The sequence below is a fragment of the Tenebrio molitor genome, chromosome 3 (assembly GCF_963966145.1).
Source record: "Tenebrio molitor chromosome 3, icTenMoli1.1, whole genome shotgun sequence".
In the NCBI taxonomy this organism is placed as follows: Eukaryota; Metazoa; Arthropoda; class Insecta; order Coleoptera; family Tenebrionidae; genus Tenebrio; species Tenebrio molitor.
In genome coordinates, this window is record NC_091048.1 from 3293608 (window position 1) to 3314040 (window position 20433).

The following is a 20433-nucleotide window of genomic DNA, read 5'->3' on the forward strand; positions in this document are numbered from 1 at the left end:
TTCCAAACGTAATGTGTCACCAAGCACGAATTACAGCAACTTGATCCAGTTCTTTTGCTCGTCTGCACAAATCGCATTTCGGAACATGACTAACATAATTTCGGGTCGTTAGGCATCTCTGGATTTGCTTATCTGGCCCCGAGGGATATTTATTAATATCGACAATCCGAGATCCGCTCCGGAATTTGATCGAAGTGGATTCGTACTTTATTGAAAATGTGATGAGAAACTTTGAGGAGGAAAAAATATGGGCAAAGCTAGTTATGCGAAGGTACAAAGTGCGATTGGTAAAAAGTCGTGCTTGTGAGCTTTACGCAGACAAATATGCGTTTTGCATAAAAGCCGAGCTTCGCTAATCGGATTGTAGATGCGAAAGAAGCGATCCGCTTATTTCAGCAGTCGTGCAAAAAGTCAGAAAGAATCCCCTTTACTTTATTACCGTTGTCGACAATTCTCGTTAGGTTGCAGCCCGGATCACTTATCCCGTAAAACACTCCCCGGAATCCGTTCGAGAACGTTCCCCGCCGTCATAATTCGACGGGCGCCGCCCCCGAAACATCAGGGATCTGTGACATGCTAATTGAAGAAATCCTCTCCGGTCGATGTGAGAGTGACGCCCGTACCAAGCCGCCTCCGGATCGGTGCGGCACGATTCTTGTCGGGACAACGAGAGCTTTTACCGCCGGAATTTACCAACGACCGCCGCCCCCGATTCGCCTCTAATTGACGCTTGATAAAAAATTCGCCGCGAAAAAAACACAGCGGTTAACGAACGGACGCGATGATTAAACCGCAGTTGCGTACGAGTGGGGCAAAAAAGCCTTGGGGCTGATTTTGATGGATGACCCGAAAAAGCGTTAAATTCGAAAATTTCTGATTTAAAACTCGCACGTTTTTACGCGGTCGCATCCAAGTTTGTTATTTATGGTGCCGAAGGGAACTGATGGATTGGATATTCTGTACAGGAACGTCAATATCGAACATTGTATTGATTGGAGCGAATCCGCTGGTACATCAAGATATGGATATGTCACACGTTCGACTGTCCCACATTAAATCGCAGCGGAGAAGAAGGGAGTTGCTTTTATCAATAAACTGCTCCGCAGAACGTATGCAACAAACTATGTATTTTATTTTTTCTTCTTGAAATGCCACTCCTCACACACTTACTGACAATCAAATAATAATAATAATAAATGCGGCGGTCCAAGAACTGTGAAAGCACTATCGCCATTTTTGAACAGTATTAAAAATGGCGCCTAATATTTATGTCACGAAAAATCACTCTAGCTTAGTTGCGATGTTGTTACAGCTTAAAAATTTATAAAAAACATTTTTAAAAATGAAATTACAAATAAATCAGTCATGAAAATGGTAAAATTAGTGATGGAATTGCTCCATTACAATCGAAGCAAATTTACAGGTTTGTCCGTTAATAACTCTATGAGCAGAAAGTTAACAGTGAATTGGTACTAGAGTTTTTTGCTTGTATTTCAACATAGAATCATGTGATGTAAATATTATGCACCATTTTTTGTACACCCTGTATATTTTGAAAATTATTTAGTGAAGAAAACAACAAGTACGTCTTTAAGATGACTGCAGAGCTTCGTGCATTTACAGAATAAAAATTTTTTTTGTTGATAAATAAGTCCGGGGGATTGAAAGAACTAGCCAAAAAGATGGCACACAATGTGAACAATGATATGTGCAGGTATAGAGGATTAGAGGAGAAGGTGGACCCATTATGTTTCGGAAGTGCGTGGGATTACTTTGTCCAGGTCAGAGTGAAATGGATCATTGTATTGATTAGCTATGTAGGAAAATTAGTTAAGAAAGGGAACAATAGATGCTGTGTTGGTCTTTATAGTGTGATTTAAATCCAATAATATGTGAATGGTTTAATTAAAGGCCGGAGTCATTTAGAGCAATTCTTTGAAAAATGAACAATAAACTTTATTCGGAGAATTCGATTAAGTAGATGCCTAATCGTTGTACTGCTGTGATATAAATTAAAAATTATACAGGGTGATTTTTTAAATGTCACATCTAGTCGGTTATGACGTTTTTGACGTAACTAAATAATGTCACGACGACGCTAATTTATTTAAAAAGTTAGGTTAACTCTCAGTTTTAACGCGTCAGTTGTGCGTATTGGTTATTTAAAGATGGTGTTTTTTAAAGTCGGGAGTGAGAATAATCTAGTCTAGTGACATCAAAATACCGAAATGCAGTCAGATACTCCGATGGGGATTTTCTGCACATAAAACCAAGCTTCGTCACTGAATGAGATAAATTCGGAACATCCTTCTTTAACGTCCCATTGAACTAGTGACAGTAAGTAATTCTTTTTTCATAATCTGGTGGCTCAAGTTCTGGGAATATTTGCATTTTACAGCGACACAACATCAGGGTTTTTTTTTACGATTTTCTGTCATGTGCTGTATGATAAGTCCACTTGTTGTAAGAGTCTTTGTAAAAACGCATGGAGGTCATCATTCATTGCTTATCTCACATTTTCAACAATTCAGGGGTTCGTTTCGTTGGTTTGCCACTTCCCGATTTTCTCTTAATGCTGTCGGTTTCACAGAATAATTTTGCATAACTGAGCGTGTTTGCAAAATTTACCTCAGTTGTAGCAACATCGAGGAATTTTTCACTAAACTCCCGAAGGCATGGTCGAGCTTCACACACCAATTGGATATTAATTTGCAGGCATTCCGGAAATATGATTCAATCATAAATGTCTTGTGTACTTCGGTAAACTCCATTTTTGCACAAATAAAAATTTTGCTTTTGTTCCAATTGAAAAACACCAAGGCAACTCACAAATAAAAGTGGAAAAAAGGACTGATTTTTGGTAAGTAGCGGAACGAAATTTAAAAACCCAGAAAGTAGCAGAGACAAGGTTATCTTATTTTTATTTGTCAAAACTGTCACAAAAATGTCGATAAAGTCATAAAAGGCATTCGCGTTGTTTTGGCATACCTAATGGGAGGCCATGGAAATTTTGGTAGTAAAGCTGTTTGTTGACATGGGTTATGTTTTTCTAAGTTTGAGGTTATAAATTGCGTCAATGTCTAGTGCATTGTTATCAGTTTTACTAGTTTGAAATAGAAGAATACTCAGATATCGCGGGAAATTCAGCAACATGTTATGTTCATTTTGATAGGTCCGCATGTCAGGCACTTTAGTGACGGAAATCAAACAGCGTGTCCAACGTTAAAGAATAAATCATGGCCTCCCATTATGCCAAAATAACGTGAAAGGTGTTTAACTCAAAATACACATTAAGCCTGTTCTATTTAAGCCATACGTCTTTTTCTGGACAAAAAAAAAACATGTTCGTCTAGAAGTGAAATTAAAAAATGATCCGGTATTAGACCAAATACTCGAAAAATTTGAAACTACTTTTTTGATACACTTTTTTCATTTTTAAAATTGACAATATTTTTTCCAGTACCTGTTATTGAACTTGTAATGTTAAAATACAGTGAATTAATGGTTTTTTGTTGAATAACAAACGAACATCAGAAACATATTGTTGCCAACTTTACGTCCACTATACCTATGTACCCTGTACAGAAGATTTTCAAAATAATTTCTACGTTTGTTTTATTTAAAAAAAACTACTAAATGGTTTTTGTTTTAATAAGTCTGATCATTATTAACAATTTTTGGTTGCAAAAAAAACAATTTATTTTAATTCCAGGGGCAAAAGAAAAAAAATACAAACAATGCAAAAAGTGAGGTTAGATTTAAACAGGTGATCCGTGATCTGAATCCGTGGTGCGTTCACAATCGACTCTTCAACCCTTACTTTGAGGATAAATTTAAGTGAACACCCGATATGTCAATTAATTCATTGTTTTTGTGGTTGTCACATAAACAGAACTGTAATGATTTAGGATAAATTTAAATATTGCAAAAATGAGCATAAAATTAAACATACTTGCTCTGCAGCATTCGATAATCTCAGTTTTATTTATCACCTCACCAATACATAAAGTAAAATGTTTATATTTCGTTATGATCGGATCGAAGCAGTTTAGACCATACATTTGGCGTCCTAACTGCCAAATCGATTGCATACATGATTATGAAATTTGTTAAAAAAAAAAAACAAGAAACATGTAACGATGCAAATGTCACTGCGCGATTCTGTCGTAAAAATACGTCGCAAATTATTGACAGTCATTTTTCCCAGAAAAAAATGATAAATTATCGATGAAATTTAAATTTATTGGATCATTTGCATGGATAAATTCTGAATATAATGCGGCTGTTCCACATACTTTGTACCTTTAAATATCGATAAAAAATTCCCAACCCAACCTCAGTACGGAATTGTTGTGTGCTCGGGATGCGTATAATTTGGAATCCTTGAAAAATACCGAGTAAAAATACACCTACCAACCTTTTAATAACTTACAAAAATAATAGACCATAAAAATCAAGAAGTTAATTATCCTTCCAGTCAAAATTACATGGTATTAATTAAGCGGCGGTGTACTTTTCAGTTACAAAGTTCAGAAATTTTTAAGCGAACAGTTTATTTCCTCTGTGCACCGCATAGTGAGTAATTCGCCGTTAAAAATTGTCTTTCTCGCGGGGAGTCTCCATGGTTACCACTTTGTTACCTACTGCTCTGAAAAAGCTGTCGACCACCTGCCTTCCTGACACAAAGCCCACACAAAATCGCTGATTTTGTACGTACGCACTGCGGTCGAGACGCGTGTCGCACCTCGTCCCATCCCCGGCCTTTCAAATTTGAATTATTCGCGGTCAAAATGATCCATAAAAAATATCACACATAATTGACGTTTGGCGAGTATGTCATTTGCGTTCGCCAAGTCTGCCACCTACAAAAAAATCCGTCCTATCAATAGCATACCAGAGCGAGGACTCACTCGCGAATAATTACATTAATTTTAATTCATTTGCTATAAGTTTGGGAGTGTTGTATTGTTCGCTTGACGCAAGAGATATCGGCCTATTGTGCGATTTTTACGGCGGCGTCATTTCGGCCTCGTTAATTCGTGGAATTTATCTCGGCCCGTTAAGGTTGGCAGCAACCCTTCACGGCCTTCTTGCCCCTCGATTAACCTAATTAAAAATCAACACAGAGCAACGTTACCTAATTGTGGAGTTGAAAATCCGTCGACTGCCACTCACATCTCACCACACTCGCCTAAACCGATAGATCTGACAGAATTCGATTTGTTTGTTGATGTTCGAGCCGGGTCGGGGAGCGCGTTTTTGCAGTTTGTAGCTCGCGCGGTTGATCAGCCTGGTCTGTTCTGTGTGCGGTCACGGCATCGCATGCATGCCAGCCAAATAAAAGAAAACGCCACCAGTCTCCCTCTCACTTTGACGTGCGGCCCGACATAACCTAGCTTTGTGTGATCGCTCCCGGCCTGACGGAGGTGCGAATTGCAATTTGGAAGTGCCGGTTTATGTAATCGGAACGCCACCAGGAACACAGGTATTTGTTCGGTTTCTCCGCTCGTTAAGTAACACCTAGGAAACGAAGAGTTTGTCTCGGGTCGGACAGCAGGTGTCGTTCAGCGTTTCGTAACGGATCCCGAGTGGGATGCGCAAAATAAAGAGAGAAGCTGCACGAAAGTTGGAACTGTTGGAAGGTTGAATCTCGTTAAATGCTAAGAGATGAAGCTTCAACACTTGTGCCCGCGAAGCGCTGATTAAATGGCGAAAGATTCGCCCAGCATAAATGAAATACAGGGTTATGATGAATGTTCGTCACATCGTAGGTAGTTGGCTGTGAAATTTGCCACCTACAATATACCGCGTGTTGCGGAAGTCTATTACCATTTTTTACATATTGATCTTTTTTAAGCAAATATTTTTTTACATATCTCTAACCCCTAATTTGACACTTCGTGGGATAATCATCAATTGAAACGAAAGAGTGAGTAAACATGTTTTTGTGCGATAAAAACTTTACACTTCAATAACACTCGGTATTTAACCTTTCATTTTTGCAACATGCCATTTGCATAATGTTTCTTGTGGAACTTAAAAAATTTCCGATATTTTTTCAATGAAATTTTTTCGCTATCTTTTTTAGTTTTGGAGATATAAAGGGAAACAAAAAAAACATGTTCAGAGGTGATTTAACTCTATATACACAGGTTATTATAAATGTTTCTAACATCGTAGTTGGCTGGGCGCTTTATTATACATTTATGTATCTACATGTTGCTACATGACAGTTGACAGATTGTCGGCGGTTAAAACTACCGCCAATACCGCCACCTATCTGTGAGTCTGTTATGAGGCTGCGGCACATCGAAAATTTGTGTGGTTTTCTACGCCAACTACGATGTTACAAACATTTATAAGAAAATAACCCTACATCAAAGCCTCTTTGTGGAGTGAACCACAAAATATAAAAAATCAGTCTAGATTCCGAGGGTACAGTAAAGTAATCTTTCTTGTCAGTGTATAGTTTTCTGCATTTAATTATTAATATTACAATATTTTCCTGAAAGTAGTAGCGGCCCTTTGCCGCCCCTGCGGGAGGCAGACCTCGCACATCAGCTTGCTGCGGCCTTGGCACTACTAACAGCAAAGAGCTCGCGACGCAAAGAAGCTTAAAAAATGATTCTCTATGGCTTTGAAGACTAAACAAACACCTTGTTAAATCGATAACTGATATACAGGGTGTTAGTAAATGGTTGGGAATAAATTTGGGGGTGAATTCCTTATGAAAAATGTGGGTAATTGTTCACTTTAACTACTTCTGGAATTTTCGCGTTTTTTCTGGCTAGACAGCCTCAGGACGTTCTTCTACATCGTTTCCCACCAGTTAAACCTTGTGCAAATGAAAATTTTCCTTACACTTTAGTTATACTAAGACTTGGCGCGACCTTGAAACACAACAAGAGAGAAAAAAAAGGCATTTGCACAAGGTTTGAATGGTGGGACACGATCTAGGAGGACGCCCTGAGGCTGTCTAGCCAGAAAAAACGCGAAAATTCGGGAAGTAGTTAAAGTGAACAATTACCAAAATGTGGCTTAAAACCTAAATAAAGTTTTTCGTTAAAATGAGTAGTTTTCTCAAAAAAATAAAAATAAATGTATTCTGGCATATCCGTATTTTTTTTTGAAATACTGCGAAATAATAATGGTTTAAAGAAAAAAATTGGTAATTGTTCACTTTAACTACTTCTGGAATTTTCAGTAGTTAAAGTGAACAATTACCAAAAATTTAAACGTGGAACGTTGAATTAAAAAAAAAAAACAAATTCAAAACTAATCCAATTTTAGGCAGACAAATGAACTAATTAGAGAAAATCTCCAACAGTGGACTACATTTTTTTTTGTGAAAACTACTCATTTTAACGAAAAACTTTATTTAAGTTTTAAGCCACATATTTCGTAAGGAATTCACCCTGAAATTTATTCCCAACCATTTACTAACACCCTGTATAGGTAAACTCCACCAAAAAATGTTTGAAGATTATCTGTGCAAAAGGAGAATGTCTGGCGGCGACTGCAGACGAAGCAATGACGTGATAACGATCTGACTCACGTCCTAAAATTTAAATTTGTAACTTTAAAGACACTAGAGATAAACCCACTCTATGTTTTCGCGCGGATAATCGACATATAGAGTGGCCCAACGAAAAGTATCCATCCGGATTATCTTGCAAACTATTATACACACTTACGTGAAAAACAGCGAAATAGATCAATTTAAATATGGAAAGAGACACATAATAGTGAAAAATTTTCCTGGTCAGGGTGGCCACCCTCTTGCGAATAATTGAAAGGAGCAGGCGTCGAGTGATCTATCATTTGAAAATATTTTCAATTCTTTTTAGGGCGATATAAAAAAAATCGAGTGTTACGTCCTATTATTAGAAAAATTGTTTGGGAACAGTTCAAAATGTAAACCATTGGGCTCCATACGATAATAAAAATTTTACTCATGCATTTCCTTTTGAAGTAGTTCGGGAGTTATTCTAGGGTCTTCATCTACAATTCTTTGAGGAAAGTCTGCAACTGTGACGCGGTGTGTAGAATAACATACATTCTTTTAAGTGGGTCCATAAGAAATAATGTAAAGAATTTAAATTGGGTGATTTTGCGCGCCACTCATTCGAACCATATCCACTATCCAGGATATTCGGTGTTCAAAGAATGTCTGTCAGCAGCCGTATAATGTGGAGGAGCTTCACCTTGTCGAAAAAGAAGACACTTTTCGTTACGGTTTTCAGCTTGTCTATTATTTGTATTTTGTGAAAACTCTCGAAGTATTTCCAAATCTTAGGAATGCATTTGGGCAAAGATGTGCCGCAGAGAGGCTTACATATTTTGACCATTTATCATTTAATATACTAATGGTACATAAACAATAATTAAATTATGGTGTAATAAGAATTTAAGTTGCTTTACAATAATATATCACTCGAGTACTTTTCCCAGTGCAATTTGTCTCATAGTATTAGGTAAGAAAAAAAGTAGGTTGTAACAGTAATTTTTGAACTCACTACCTTCAAAATGACATTTCGCAACCGCATAGTAGTGCGCGAAATCGATGTTAGCGCACTAGTGACTAGTGCGAATGCTTTAAAATCATCCAAAAAGCATTCGCCTTTTTGAGCATTCTGAAAATAATTTGACTTGATAATAATAAACTCTGGTTTACAAAATGCCATTTCTCTAATTTGGATGATGAAAATTTCGAAAGAGTGTAAATGAATCGCTATTACATAATTCGATTGACACTTTGGCAAGCACACATGGACAAGCGCCATCCTATTCACAAAGGGTATACGACAAATCAGACATAATGCTTCGATGTGAGAAGACGTATTCAGCACATTGGCACAAATGAAAGAATGAAGCACTCGCCCCTTCGTCGCTCGTGCTTTAAATAATGCGGTCATGCCCAAAAAATGTCTTCTCGCAGTCGTTTCGTAAATAACTATTGTTATACAAGTTTTATAAGACACCATTTTGTCGCACGCGTTCTTAAGAGCACGACGAGCGCAGCGAGGAGTGCTATAAAGCAAACAAGTGCGACAAAATGGTTTGTAAAACGAGTGTAATACAATATTTTTCTATTTCGCCTCAATTTTAAAATAAAAAAAAAAGTTCAAAACATAATGCTAGGTATACACGGTGTAACAAAAAAAGTGTATTTATTTTAACTGGTAATAGGACTCATCCACTACAACTTTTCTAAATAATTTTTTTTCGAAAACAAATTCGGGTTTTAAAAATTCATCTAAATTTACTAAAAATTTGCTTGCCAGTCTATGAAACGATTTTAATCTAACTTCCTATATTTAATAAAGAAATAAAACAAGGAGGTAACAAAACACAAACGAAAGTGAAATCAAATGCAATACGAAGGAAATAAAAACATACAGTTTTTGCGATTCCTGTTTAAAAAAAAATCACATCTATAAAATTGCATTCAACGTAAACGTCACGTCAAAAATGTGGTCACATTCTTCTTTTGGAATTGTTACTGCAGTTTCAGGATTTTAAATTAGAAGCGTAAAATGATTCCTCTAGCTTAATTCTAAAACGACTAAAGGTTCTATTGATTGTATAATGTAAGGGGAACAGTATGTAATCCAAGTTTGCAATTTCGTACGCGTTCGCGCACTTGAGAAATTTATCGACAGTTTAACATGTACGAGAGATATTTTGAAGGACTATTTCCTAAAAAAATTAAAATTTTAAAATTATGAATACGAACACTCATTGTTTACAAAATTTCTTGTAATAAACTAGGCAAAAATGAATAGGGAATTCGATCATTTTTCTTGGAAAGTAAAATAATTGCCCCAATCCTCCCACGTATTCTTAAACACTAGATAAATTTAAAATGTTACAGGTAATTGAAACATTACATTTAATGTGTATATGTATTTGTAACACATTTCATTACAAATTTGAAACTGTATTTAGAAAAAATTCCCCATTTTTCGCCTAGTTTATTTTTCGTATTTTTGAAATTTGTATTTTATTTAACCAATGACAAAGAACTGACTGCGGTAACTAATGCAATTAATGTAAGACTGAGTTAAAATTATTTTGAAGTGAATAGTCTTAGTAGTTATCAGGATCGTTGTGGTCGATATCATCCCCACCTCTGAATTTATTTTTCTTGTTGGCGTCTGTTTTTTTTTATGTTGTCTTCTGGTCTCACTTACATTTGAATACCCATCGCACAAAATTTTCTTTGTTTGGAATATTGTAACGCTTTTCCAGGATGATTATGCATCCAATTTTCTAAATAAATATTTGTAGGAAGCAATTTCTATGTTGGATGTAATTTATAGGTAACATGGAAATCAAGGTATCACAATGAAACAGAATTTTCCCTTGCTTTCATTATCACGTGTAAATTCTTAGTATGACTTAAATACCTCTCTAAAGTAATTAAAACAGGTTTTGTGAAATTGAACAAATAATCAACTCATTGTTTGTATAAATCTATCTTCGTCCTTCCACTTTTCATACGTTGTCTGTCAAAAATTGGTTGAGCGAAAACCATCAAGTTTTTTTGCAAGCTTTTTACAATTTAGAAGAAAATATGTAATACCTGTTCACGTTATAAGAAACTGTGGTGGTGCAAATCGCGCACATTTGGCATTAGCTTTTATATGAGTTGTCATAGTAAGTCATTTGCACCACAGCTGTTATTACAATGTGAACAGGTATTACGTTAAATATTCTGTGTCCAGAATAATTGAATTTTTGTATTATTCCTTTGAAGAAATTGAAAACTTCTCGATTGCCAATTTGTTAAATAATCGAGAAAGTGGATGAAGCACCAAAGTAACTACATATTTTGAAATAATATTTTTCAATTTAATGATAAGATATTTTAGGAAGATGTATTAAACAGTACATTCATTCTGCATTTACGAGTGTACACCACAATGAATTGCATTTTTTTTAATCAATAACAAAATTAGCACAGACAATATAATATCGGGTGTTTTTTTTAAATTTCACCTCGTAGTAGGCATTAAAGAGACGATTGTGAACGCACCACTCGGTAAAACATAAGATTTTAAACAGCTGATCCGTGATCTGTAACCTGTATAGTGCGTTCACAATCGACTCTTCAACGCCTACTATGAGGTGAAATTAAAAAATAACACCCGATACAAAATACGAAAAAATACGAATTCGACTTTAAACGAATTCAGAGGGAATGTTGTTTTTTAAAATAAAATCAACACAAAGTAATTTTTTTTAAATGCTGCCAGAGAATAAATCATCAACATTTTTTCTACAATCAAAGTAAATTTGTCGTTGAGTTTTGAATTTTTGGTACACTGTAAATTATATGGACGAGCCTCTACTATACTGAATTCTACCATTCTACCATTCTGAGGCAAATTCTAAGCTTGACCTTGACCGAGTACTGGTCTTTCCGTGGACAAATGAAAGTCTTGCTAAATGAACAATAGTAAAACACGTCTTTATTGTTCGGAGGGTTGGACAAGAGAGAGAATTACACGTAATTACAATGACGTGATAGTATTTTACAGTAGAAGTCCGTTAGGATAGCCTTTACTGCCGAGCCAGAGATTTTGTGAGACAAGCTCGCAGAGCGAATAATAATACTGGCGAGGCAGTAAGTCCCCCAACGGACGTGTATTGTACAATAGTTTTTGTAATATCTCTACGATTCGTTCACAATTATCTATTTGAAATAAATTTTTTTCAACGCCATCAAAAAAACCGAATGATTAATAAGTGTGCGAAGGACGTCGTCATGTCAACCGTTGTTTGTGAAAAAAAAATGTCTCAATGTTGTTTGTCAGATTTGTACAACGCTTAACTTTCCGTTGAAAATAAATGAATGAAATCAATAAAGAATCGCAATCAAGATATTCCCGATGTGCGGAAGTGAGATCATCGTTATTGCCTGCAAAATCGCGCTTGTGTTAGTGTTAAAATTGTGAAGCATCATCTTCGATCTTGTCTACATTTGCTGCTGTTTGTCAGATTTGTTCAACACTTAACTTTCCGTTGAAAATAAACGACTGAAATCAATAAAAAATCGCGATCAAGATATTCCCGATGTCCGGATGGCCGCAGAGCAAGTGAGGTCATCGTTATTCCCTGCAAAATCGCGCTTGTGTTGGTGTTAAAATTCTGAAGCATCATCTTCGATCTCGTCTACATCTAGTGGCTAGTGGCATACGGATTCCGATTCATTCAAGGTGTGTCCCATAACATTAAACATTAATTATTGTACCAATTGTAAAAAAGATGAAAAATAAAGTTTACATCTACGTTGCTATAGTTATTTAGTCACTCATAACGGCCGCTCCTGCTCATAATGCACATCCTTAACGGACTCCGGCCGTTATGAGGTTGTTTACATGGTGACAAACAGTCCGGAAAGCCACCTTTAACAACTAGATATTACAAGAAAAAGTAAACTTTAGACTTTAGTAAACTTGACTAATATTATGGATATGGAACGTTCAGGTACTATATTTCAGCAAGAGAACTAGAAATTACTGGTGCCTTAAAATTTGAAAATTGTCATTTTACTGTAACTGCAGCAAAAGAAAATTAAAAATTACCCGCAAAAAATTTTGATAGTTTCTACATTCATCAAATATTTATAAAGGCGCTTCCACATCAATAAAAAACGTTCTCAATCGTTTTCATCCTCACTCGGAGCGTGCGATATTTTAGTTTGAAAATTTGTGAACCTCAAATGTACAACATCGCTCAAGTCTGCCCCAGAGAAATACTGAAAGGAAGTGTCACCGACAAGTGTCAAAATGATAATGAGACGAGTTTAGCTAACCCAGCTATGCACAAATTCAAACTTTTGCTGTTTGCGCCTCGCAAACTCTGCTTTGTTGAGGACGGGAAGTGATCTGTTGTAAAATGTAACAAAAAGTGTAAATGGAGGTAATACTGATTTCAACAAAGGGAGGTTTCGCGCTACAATAAATGTAATATTGTAATTGCACAAGAGATGTATTTCAGTTTTTGTGATTTCCAAATTGTATAAAAATGAAAATTTCATAATGCAGTAACATTAATAAATACATAATTCGTTTTTTTTTTTCTTGGGAATCCACCCTAATACTCGTACCTCCATGAACTTATCATATTCCAAAAACTAATCATTTTTATCTTACAGGTGGAGTTTTTGAGCTACCTTAGACCGTTGTTTTCGGTGACACAAGTCCAATTTTAATCACAAGGGAGATAAAGTACTCACTAGTGAGTAAATTTGACAGCTGCCATTTAACTTGACATAAAGTACTCACAAGTGATTAAATTTGACAGCTGTCATTTTACTTGAATGAAACTTCATTTCTTGGATTTTTTGCAATAGTTGCACCTGTAAGATAAAACGTCGTATAACACGCGTGATCGAAATGCCATTATGAAACTCGTGAGAAGTGTCGCACTCGGGCGCAAGCGCACTCGTCGATCAAAATTCTCACTCCTGTATAATGATCACTTATAATATAATATAATATTAATTTATTTAGAAGTGTTATTACGCCATATTTGAATTTTTCTGGGTTTTTCTTTTTACAAAATATTGTGTGTGTGCAATACGTTTCTATTTATGTCTCTAATTCAAGAAAAATAACATTTGTAATTTAAAAAACATTCATTATACGTTGACTTAACAAGCACTTTCTACTTCTATATTAAGAAACTGATTAAGAACTTTGTATTTTGTTCCGGAAGAAGTTAAAATTAAACGTAAACTAATTATGTATCTTAATAAGGTACAAAATTATCCTAATAAGGTAAAAATGTTCCGTAGTCTAGACTGACGCATTTAGAATTTCTAGACTCAACGGGATTTTATAATGACAGGTTTATAAACAAATGTAGCGTCATGAAAATGACCTCTACTGGAAAAATTTAACCAAAGCGATATTGGTCTCATAGTGCACTTTTTATTACATATTTAATTATTAAAATTAAAATTCTCATGGTTACAAAAAAAATAAAACTAGTTAATCACACAAAACGACTCGTTTGGTAAAAATTGCGGGGCAAAAAATCGCGGAAAACTTGCGAGTTTTGCAAAATGTTATAGAGAAAAGTTTCATAAATTGGCGAGTTCCTCCACTGGTTAAAATTAACACACTTATTTCAAATACACCCTGTATATGATGTCGTATCATCGATTATTAGTCATACAGCGTGTTCCAAAACAATCGCCAAAAAATGTTACACAGCATTTTCTGATACCAATATTAACGTGAAATCATAATCAAACGTTTTTTATGTTTCTTTTTTGCATTTTATAACTTGTGAAACCTGTAGCAATAACATTTGACGAGTGTAATCTCCAATATGTGAAAGTATCTTTATTTTTCACTTTATGTTCCATTTTTATCAGACAGATTTTTTTTCAAAATTAACACATCCACTATTACAAAATAGTTTATTCAACAAAACAGAAAGTTGTTGTCGTAACGACGAGTAGTTTGTCACTTAGCTAAATGTAACATATTATAGAATTTTTCAAAGCACTCTTGATGAGATTTTTATTGATTTTGCACATTATTTCCACTTACTTATTTATTAATAAATCATAATCTCTAATTCGTTGCGCAATTGCTGAAATCACTGCCTGTTGTTGTATAAAAGCAGATTCGTTTTTCTCTGCCATCACTTTCTCCGTATTTTATTTTGATTTCTTTGTTATATAACACAAAAGAAAGTGGATGTAATAAATATAAACAAGCTTAATCTTGACTAAGATTCGAGAATCATTCAGCGATAAAATATACACACCTTATTCTTACTGACTAACAAAGAACACACCTGAAATCACTACGTATTTTTCAATTTTTCAAATTTGTTAGAGTTGAGTCTTTTATCTCGTTCTTCCATTCCTGAATTGCGCGAATGTTTAGCATTTTTAATGCGCTGTAATGCAGATCGTCTGCATTAAAATACGTCGAAATAAATTAAGTATTTATTTATTCTGAAAAGTAAAAGCAAAAGGATGGTTTCATGCTCGTTACATGTGATGCGAAACAATACAAATATTTCTTGTGGTTATAAGAGATATCGAAACTGTGTGAAAATTACGTGTGTTATTGTTGATATTGTGGTGTTGTCAATGAATTATTTTAATGAATTGCTTTAATGCAATCGGCAACTGAAAATATGAAGTACGTACTGTTAATGGTCCAAGGAAAGCTATTCGTGGAGTGTTAATGGAAACAAGGCTAAAAATGTATCAACTTGTGTTTAATATACAGTTCGTAGGGTGATCAGAATATTAAGTAAAGAAAAATGTTTTAATTGCATTCTTGGAATAAGATGAACAATCTTAGGGCTGTCAAGAATATTTCAATGTACAGGGTGATTCAAGTTTTACCGCCCGAGCAAAAACACCCACTTCTAATCGATTTAAAATTCTCAAAAAATTCAGGAATGATTGTGTGTCGCTGTAGAACATTCTGTAAAAATTTCCAATTTTCTAATGAAACAGGTAAATATTCCGTTTTAATTCAATAACAGCTACATTATTTTACATAATTTTTCACTGAGAGTCCTTTGAAACATTTACGAAAAATCTGGTGTCATCGAAATCATAAAAACATCACTGGTTTTTGAAATAAATGGAATTTGATATTAAAGTGCAAAATTTATCTATGATTTATTATTAAATTGGTCGGTCACTTCCACAAAAGAGGTTGACGTGAAATATTTATGGTACCCTTTAGGGACCAAAGCATTACGAGAAAAGTTCTCAACAGATGTTTACCAACAATGAGGTATTTATTTATGACACTGTAGTTGTAAATCTTGGCCATTTTTCATTTTTAATGTTAAAATTGGAATAATTCAAAGACTAATAATTTTCTTTTGATGCGAATTTAATAAATGTGTTCTTTGAATTAATTGTGCATTTTTTTGGTCAAAATCGATTTTTTTAATTTATGCCTCTGAATGAAGTGATAAGGGAAAATTAATTGCACACGTTGGAAGCCTTATATCAAGAGAATGTAACTCTAAAGTTTCATAATTTTTACTAATTTTTAATAGGGTTTATCGTGCGGACGATAAAACTTGAATCACCCTGTACAAACAGTAACATATTGTAATAGTGCGCAGGCGTAAACCGTTTTATTCAGTTAACTTCATTGTATAGTCCGGACAAAATAAATGTGAATCCTGACTTTATTAAGTCAAATTATTTAACAACATGTTCAAATAAAAATGTACTGTAGTTTCAATTTGGTTGTAGGTCGTAAAATTTTATGGTACTTTAAGTTAAAGATCTTGCAGGGCTTATAAATCCTAGTTTACCACTAGCAGGTAATATTTTAAGCAGGGTTGTATTGTACATTTGGTATATTTGCATTGTACGGCAAACGGCACGCGCCGCTTTCCAACCTTTTCAAACCCAACCATTGTGCCCGTTAATCGCTCATAATATCCAATAAAATTTTACGACCTACAACCAAATTGAAACTACAATAAAGATAAAGATTTATGATGAGGAACAGATGTTTATCTATCACCAAAGTTGCTGGTAAAGAATTTCGAAAACTCGCTGCTCCTTTTCGAGAACAAGCTACCATAAATCTTTACTATCGTTATCATGTGGTTAAATAATTTGACTTAATAAAGTGAGGATTCACATTTATTTTGTCCGGACTATAATGAATTCTCTCTTGTCCAACCCTTCGAACAATAAAGACGTATTTTACTACTGTTCATTTAGCAAGACTTTCATTTGTCCTCGGAAAGACCAGTACTTGGTCAAGGTTAAGCTTAGAATTTGCCTCAGAATTGTAGAATGAAGAATTGAGTATAGTAGAGACTCGTCCATATAATATACAGTGTACCAAAAATTCAAAACTCAACGACAAAGTTACTTTGATTATATAAAAAATGTTGACGATTTATTCTCTGCAGCATTTCAAAAAAAATTACTTTGTTTTGATTTTATTTTAAAAAACAACATTCCCTCTGAATTCGTTTAAAGTCGAATTCATTAGATAAGTAAGATCCCCTAGATAGAAAGTAAGGTTGGTAGAGTTACCTTCTAGTATTTTTTGCCTTGTATGGTTGGCAGCACGCAGCTTTGATCTTTGTCCGCAAGGACAGTCGAACAATATTAAATGCTTGAGAGTTACTGCACTCACATTTATATGCTTTAACTAGATATTGTTGCATTTTCCATGGATATTCTTTCAACACACTATCTCATTTGACGTTGGTGTATATTTGACAGATTGACAGATTCGACCCGGAGACCAACACCCAAGGCACCTCAACTATACTGTTTATGTACTTCGCCAACACCTACGCATGATTGTTACCAAACTTCTTTCCAGAAAAACACCAGGATCTTTGAGAGTGAAGGACAGATTTTTTTTACATTCCCGTTATCTTCTTTTATCTCTACTTAACAACGCGCTGTTGTTGTTGAGTTGTTCTGGAATTTTGGGACACTCTGTACGGTTGGCTTAAAAAAAAAAACGGGAACTGTCAGAAAAAGTTCTGTCAGATTTTATTAAATTTTTATAGCTTGAAACGGTCTTTTAGAATTTAGGTTAAAAAACTGGGGTAGGTATAAAGGTTACCCGTGGGTCACCCAAACGCCGTTCACAAATTAAAATTGGGGGAATAATCACGCTACCCCAGATCGTTCACAAATGTTTAGAGTGACACAAGGAGTGTGCCCATGTTACCGATGTCTAGCGGTGCGGGAGAAATTACCCATACGTCAGATTTGACGTCTGTCAAATATCTGACGGCAGTGAAGCGGCGGCTGCGTGAAAAAAATATGTTCCAAGGTGTTTTTATACATTTTTTAATTATGTTTTCAATAATGGGAACAAAATTTTCGAAACTGGAACGGCTGACTCTGAAATGCATTTGAAATTGTCTGTTGGTTAACCCCGGTACAATCCGTTCAACATATCCAACAATTCTTAAAGGTATTCCTTGTGCAACCACACTTATATTCTTTTCTTACCCTTCCTGTATTGAATCCGGTGATAACAAATTTACACGGGAAAAACATTTTTTTGCAGAACAAATTGTCCCAGAAATAATTAATTTCCTTTTTCTTTCGTCAAATTGCATTTTTAATCTCTTGTTCTTCATTTAAGCAGGTGGTTAAATAGATGACAATTAAATGTGAGTTGACAATGTTGACATTTACAAAAACAAAAAACACGCGTTTACCCGATTCCGTTCATAATGCCGGAGTGACACTGCAGTCACGTGATATTCCCCACACTCTACCTTCGCCCATATTTTATGAACGCGCTCCTGCAATTATGTGTCAGAAATACTACTGTCAAACAGACACAAATTGACATAAATTGACAAATTAAATTTCCAATTCACATTAGGTCAAATTTCATTTCCCGTTTTTTTTGAAGCCAACTGTATGAGGTTCATTTGAGGATACGAGAGTAGTTCTTCATTTATTGGCTATGGTTTCTGTATGATTGTCTTAACGCTGTTTGACACGATGCTAAATTTTGTAGAAAATTTGTTAGAAAATGAGAGAGACCCTCGATCAGGACCAATGAACGATCAGGATCATAGTCTGTCTTTGTCATTTTTACAGAATTTTCTGTGAAATTTAGTATCGTGTCACACTAGCTTTAGATCACAAAGAAATAGAATTATTTTAATTTTAACCTTCCTCATATAGTGCAGGGTTTTCTTGCATCTCAGTGGCTCTGAAATTTGTCACCCGCAATATTATTGGGTAACTATACTATCAATCAGATCAATTGATGTGTTTACTTAGTTGCCTAAAAACAAGGGGATTTAAAATAATGTTTAAAAAAATGTAAGGAATAACACAACAATGAAAAACCTGTCTCAAAATCAAAAAGTAATTATGATGGACTTTTTGGATGCTGGTGATGGCAAAAATATTTCAAAAATTCCAGCACGTCCAGTTTTCAAAGAAAATTTTTTATTGTTTGTCGTTTATTTGAATCTGGTACAAGGAGAGAGTAGACTTTTTGGACGTTAAAACTGAGCTAGAACAAAAATTTTGCATCTATCCTCACTACTCAAGTTTTTTGACTAAAAAAATGTTTGCTGCAATTTTAAATTCATTTTTATAGTTTTATTGTCGATGGTATTTGTACAAAGAAACCTTTTCGAAATAAATATTTACAAAAAATTTTGAAATGTCGACAAAAGACCGTATAAATTTATCTCAATATTCAAGAAACAATGAAGAAATATAACGGAGTTTGTGCAAAAGTATGCCTTATTAATTTTCTTACGATTATTGCCGATTTTAAACAAAATGTATTTAGGTGTATAATTTGTTTCAAAATCAAAAATCCACCAACACTGCATTCTACCTCGAAAATACGACCGACAACGTCGCCAACTTTTGTTTTTAGTGTGTTTGAAAGTGTCAGAAAAACGTGGGGTTATGAAATAAAACTGTTGACAGCCGTTTTGATCGTAGTTCATCGTGTTTTTTAAATTCTTCGAAGCACTTAATGAACGCTCGCTTTAATTTAGCGGTTAAAATATTCCTTGTTTTTCGAGGCATTTTTATAATTTGATATTTGTGACACACTGAAGGTCAAATTTTGGCGGAAGGTTGGGCCAACCCAGAAAAATGAAACTTATTCTAGGGATTTCTTTTTTTCTGCCAACATAATTCAACAGGTGGTGGATTTTTGATTTTGAAACAGATTATATGTCATATTTTAACATTTTTTTCCAAAACACTCTTACGTGATAAAGAAAAATTAAGTTCATATCTGAAATCAGCATCCCAAAAAAGACTTAAAAATCCTATTAAAACCAAAACAGGTTTTTATAAATCAAATTTTGCAGCACTGTGTAATTAAAATCAAATCATCCCACAATCTGACATTGTGTTCTTTGTTTTTCAGGTCACAATGAAACGAATGAAGATAGACGTCGAGTGTGCTATTGAAGGCATAAAAAGCACCACTTTGCAAAAGAAAAAAATCACTGCTGAACATTTAGATTTAGATTACGTTGTCCTTTTTTCTAAAGATATAGCCAGCGAAATACTGAATCAAATTGAAAATAGTGTTGAATATTTAGAAGGAGATTTATCAAAAGTAGGTAAATACTAAAATAAACAAAAATCAAGTTAACTCGTGTGGTTAAATGTTTTATTGCAGTATCATATTAAAATACAAATTCCCCAATTTATTCAAAGCAGCAGATTTATACGCTGTTCAAAAATCAACAAAACCATTGTGGTGCAAAAGACTTATCTGTCACTGTGATATTAGGAAATGTCATGAAAAATGTGTGTTATTTGTACCACAATGGTTTTTTGATTTTTAAATAGCGTTTAGATTTTTTTTCTGCACGTGGAGGTTATTTCGGAAAATTTGACGCTACGCAGTAGGTAAATAGCGCCAGGTTCATGAATCCACTAGATTATAAAAGTAA

General features: G+C 34.6%; 2 protein-coding genes across 5 annotated transcripts in view; one reads left to right on the forward strand and one right to left on the reverse strand.

Moving 5' to 3' along the window:
• LOC138125430 (enolase-phosphatase E1-like) overlaps nt 1-5296 on the reverse strand; it is a 30502-nt gene extending 25206 nt beyond the window's left edge. Inside the window, exon 1 of the mRNA XM_069040736.1 lies at nt 5138-5296. The gene's annotated coding sequence lies outside the window, so the exon portion shown is untranslated. The remainder of the gene's footprint in view (nt 1-5137) is intronic.
• The window catches only part of LOC138125433 (DNA oxidative demethylase ALKBH2-like), a 57223-nt gene that overhangs the window by 34962 nt on the left and 1828 nt on the right, over nt 1-20433 (forward strand). For 2 of the 4 annotated variants that reach the window (XM_069040746.1, XM_069040743.1), the window contains exon 2: nt 19899-20093. In XM_069040746.1, the coding sequence (XP_068896847.1) occupies nt 19905-20093 (189 nt within the window). In that variant the 5' untranslated portion in view covers nt 19899-19904. Of the gene's footprint in view, nt 1-5330; nt 5486-5649; nt 5930-19898; nt 20094-20433 lie in introns of those variants that run through there. The other 2 variants (XM_069040744.1, XM_069040745.1) reach the window with 2 other exon arrangements.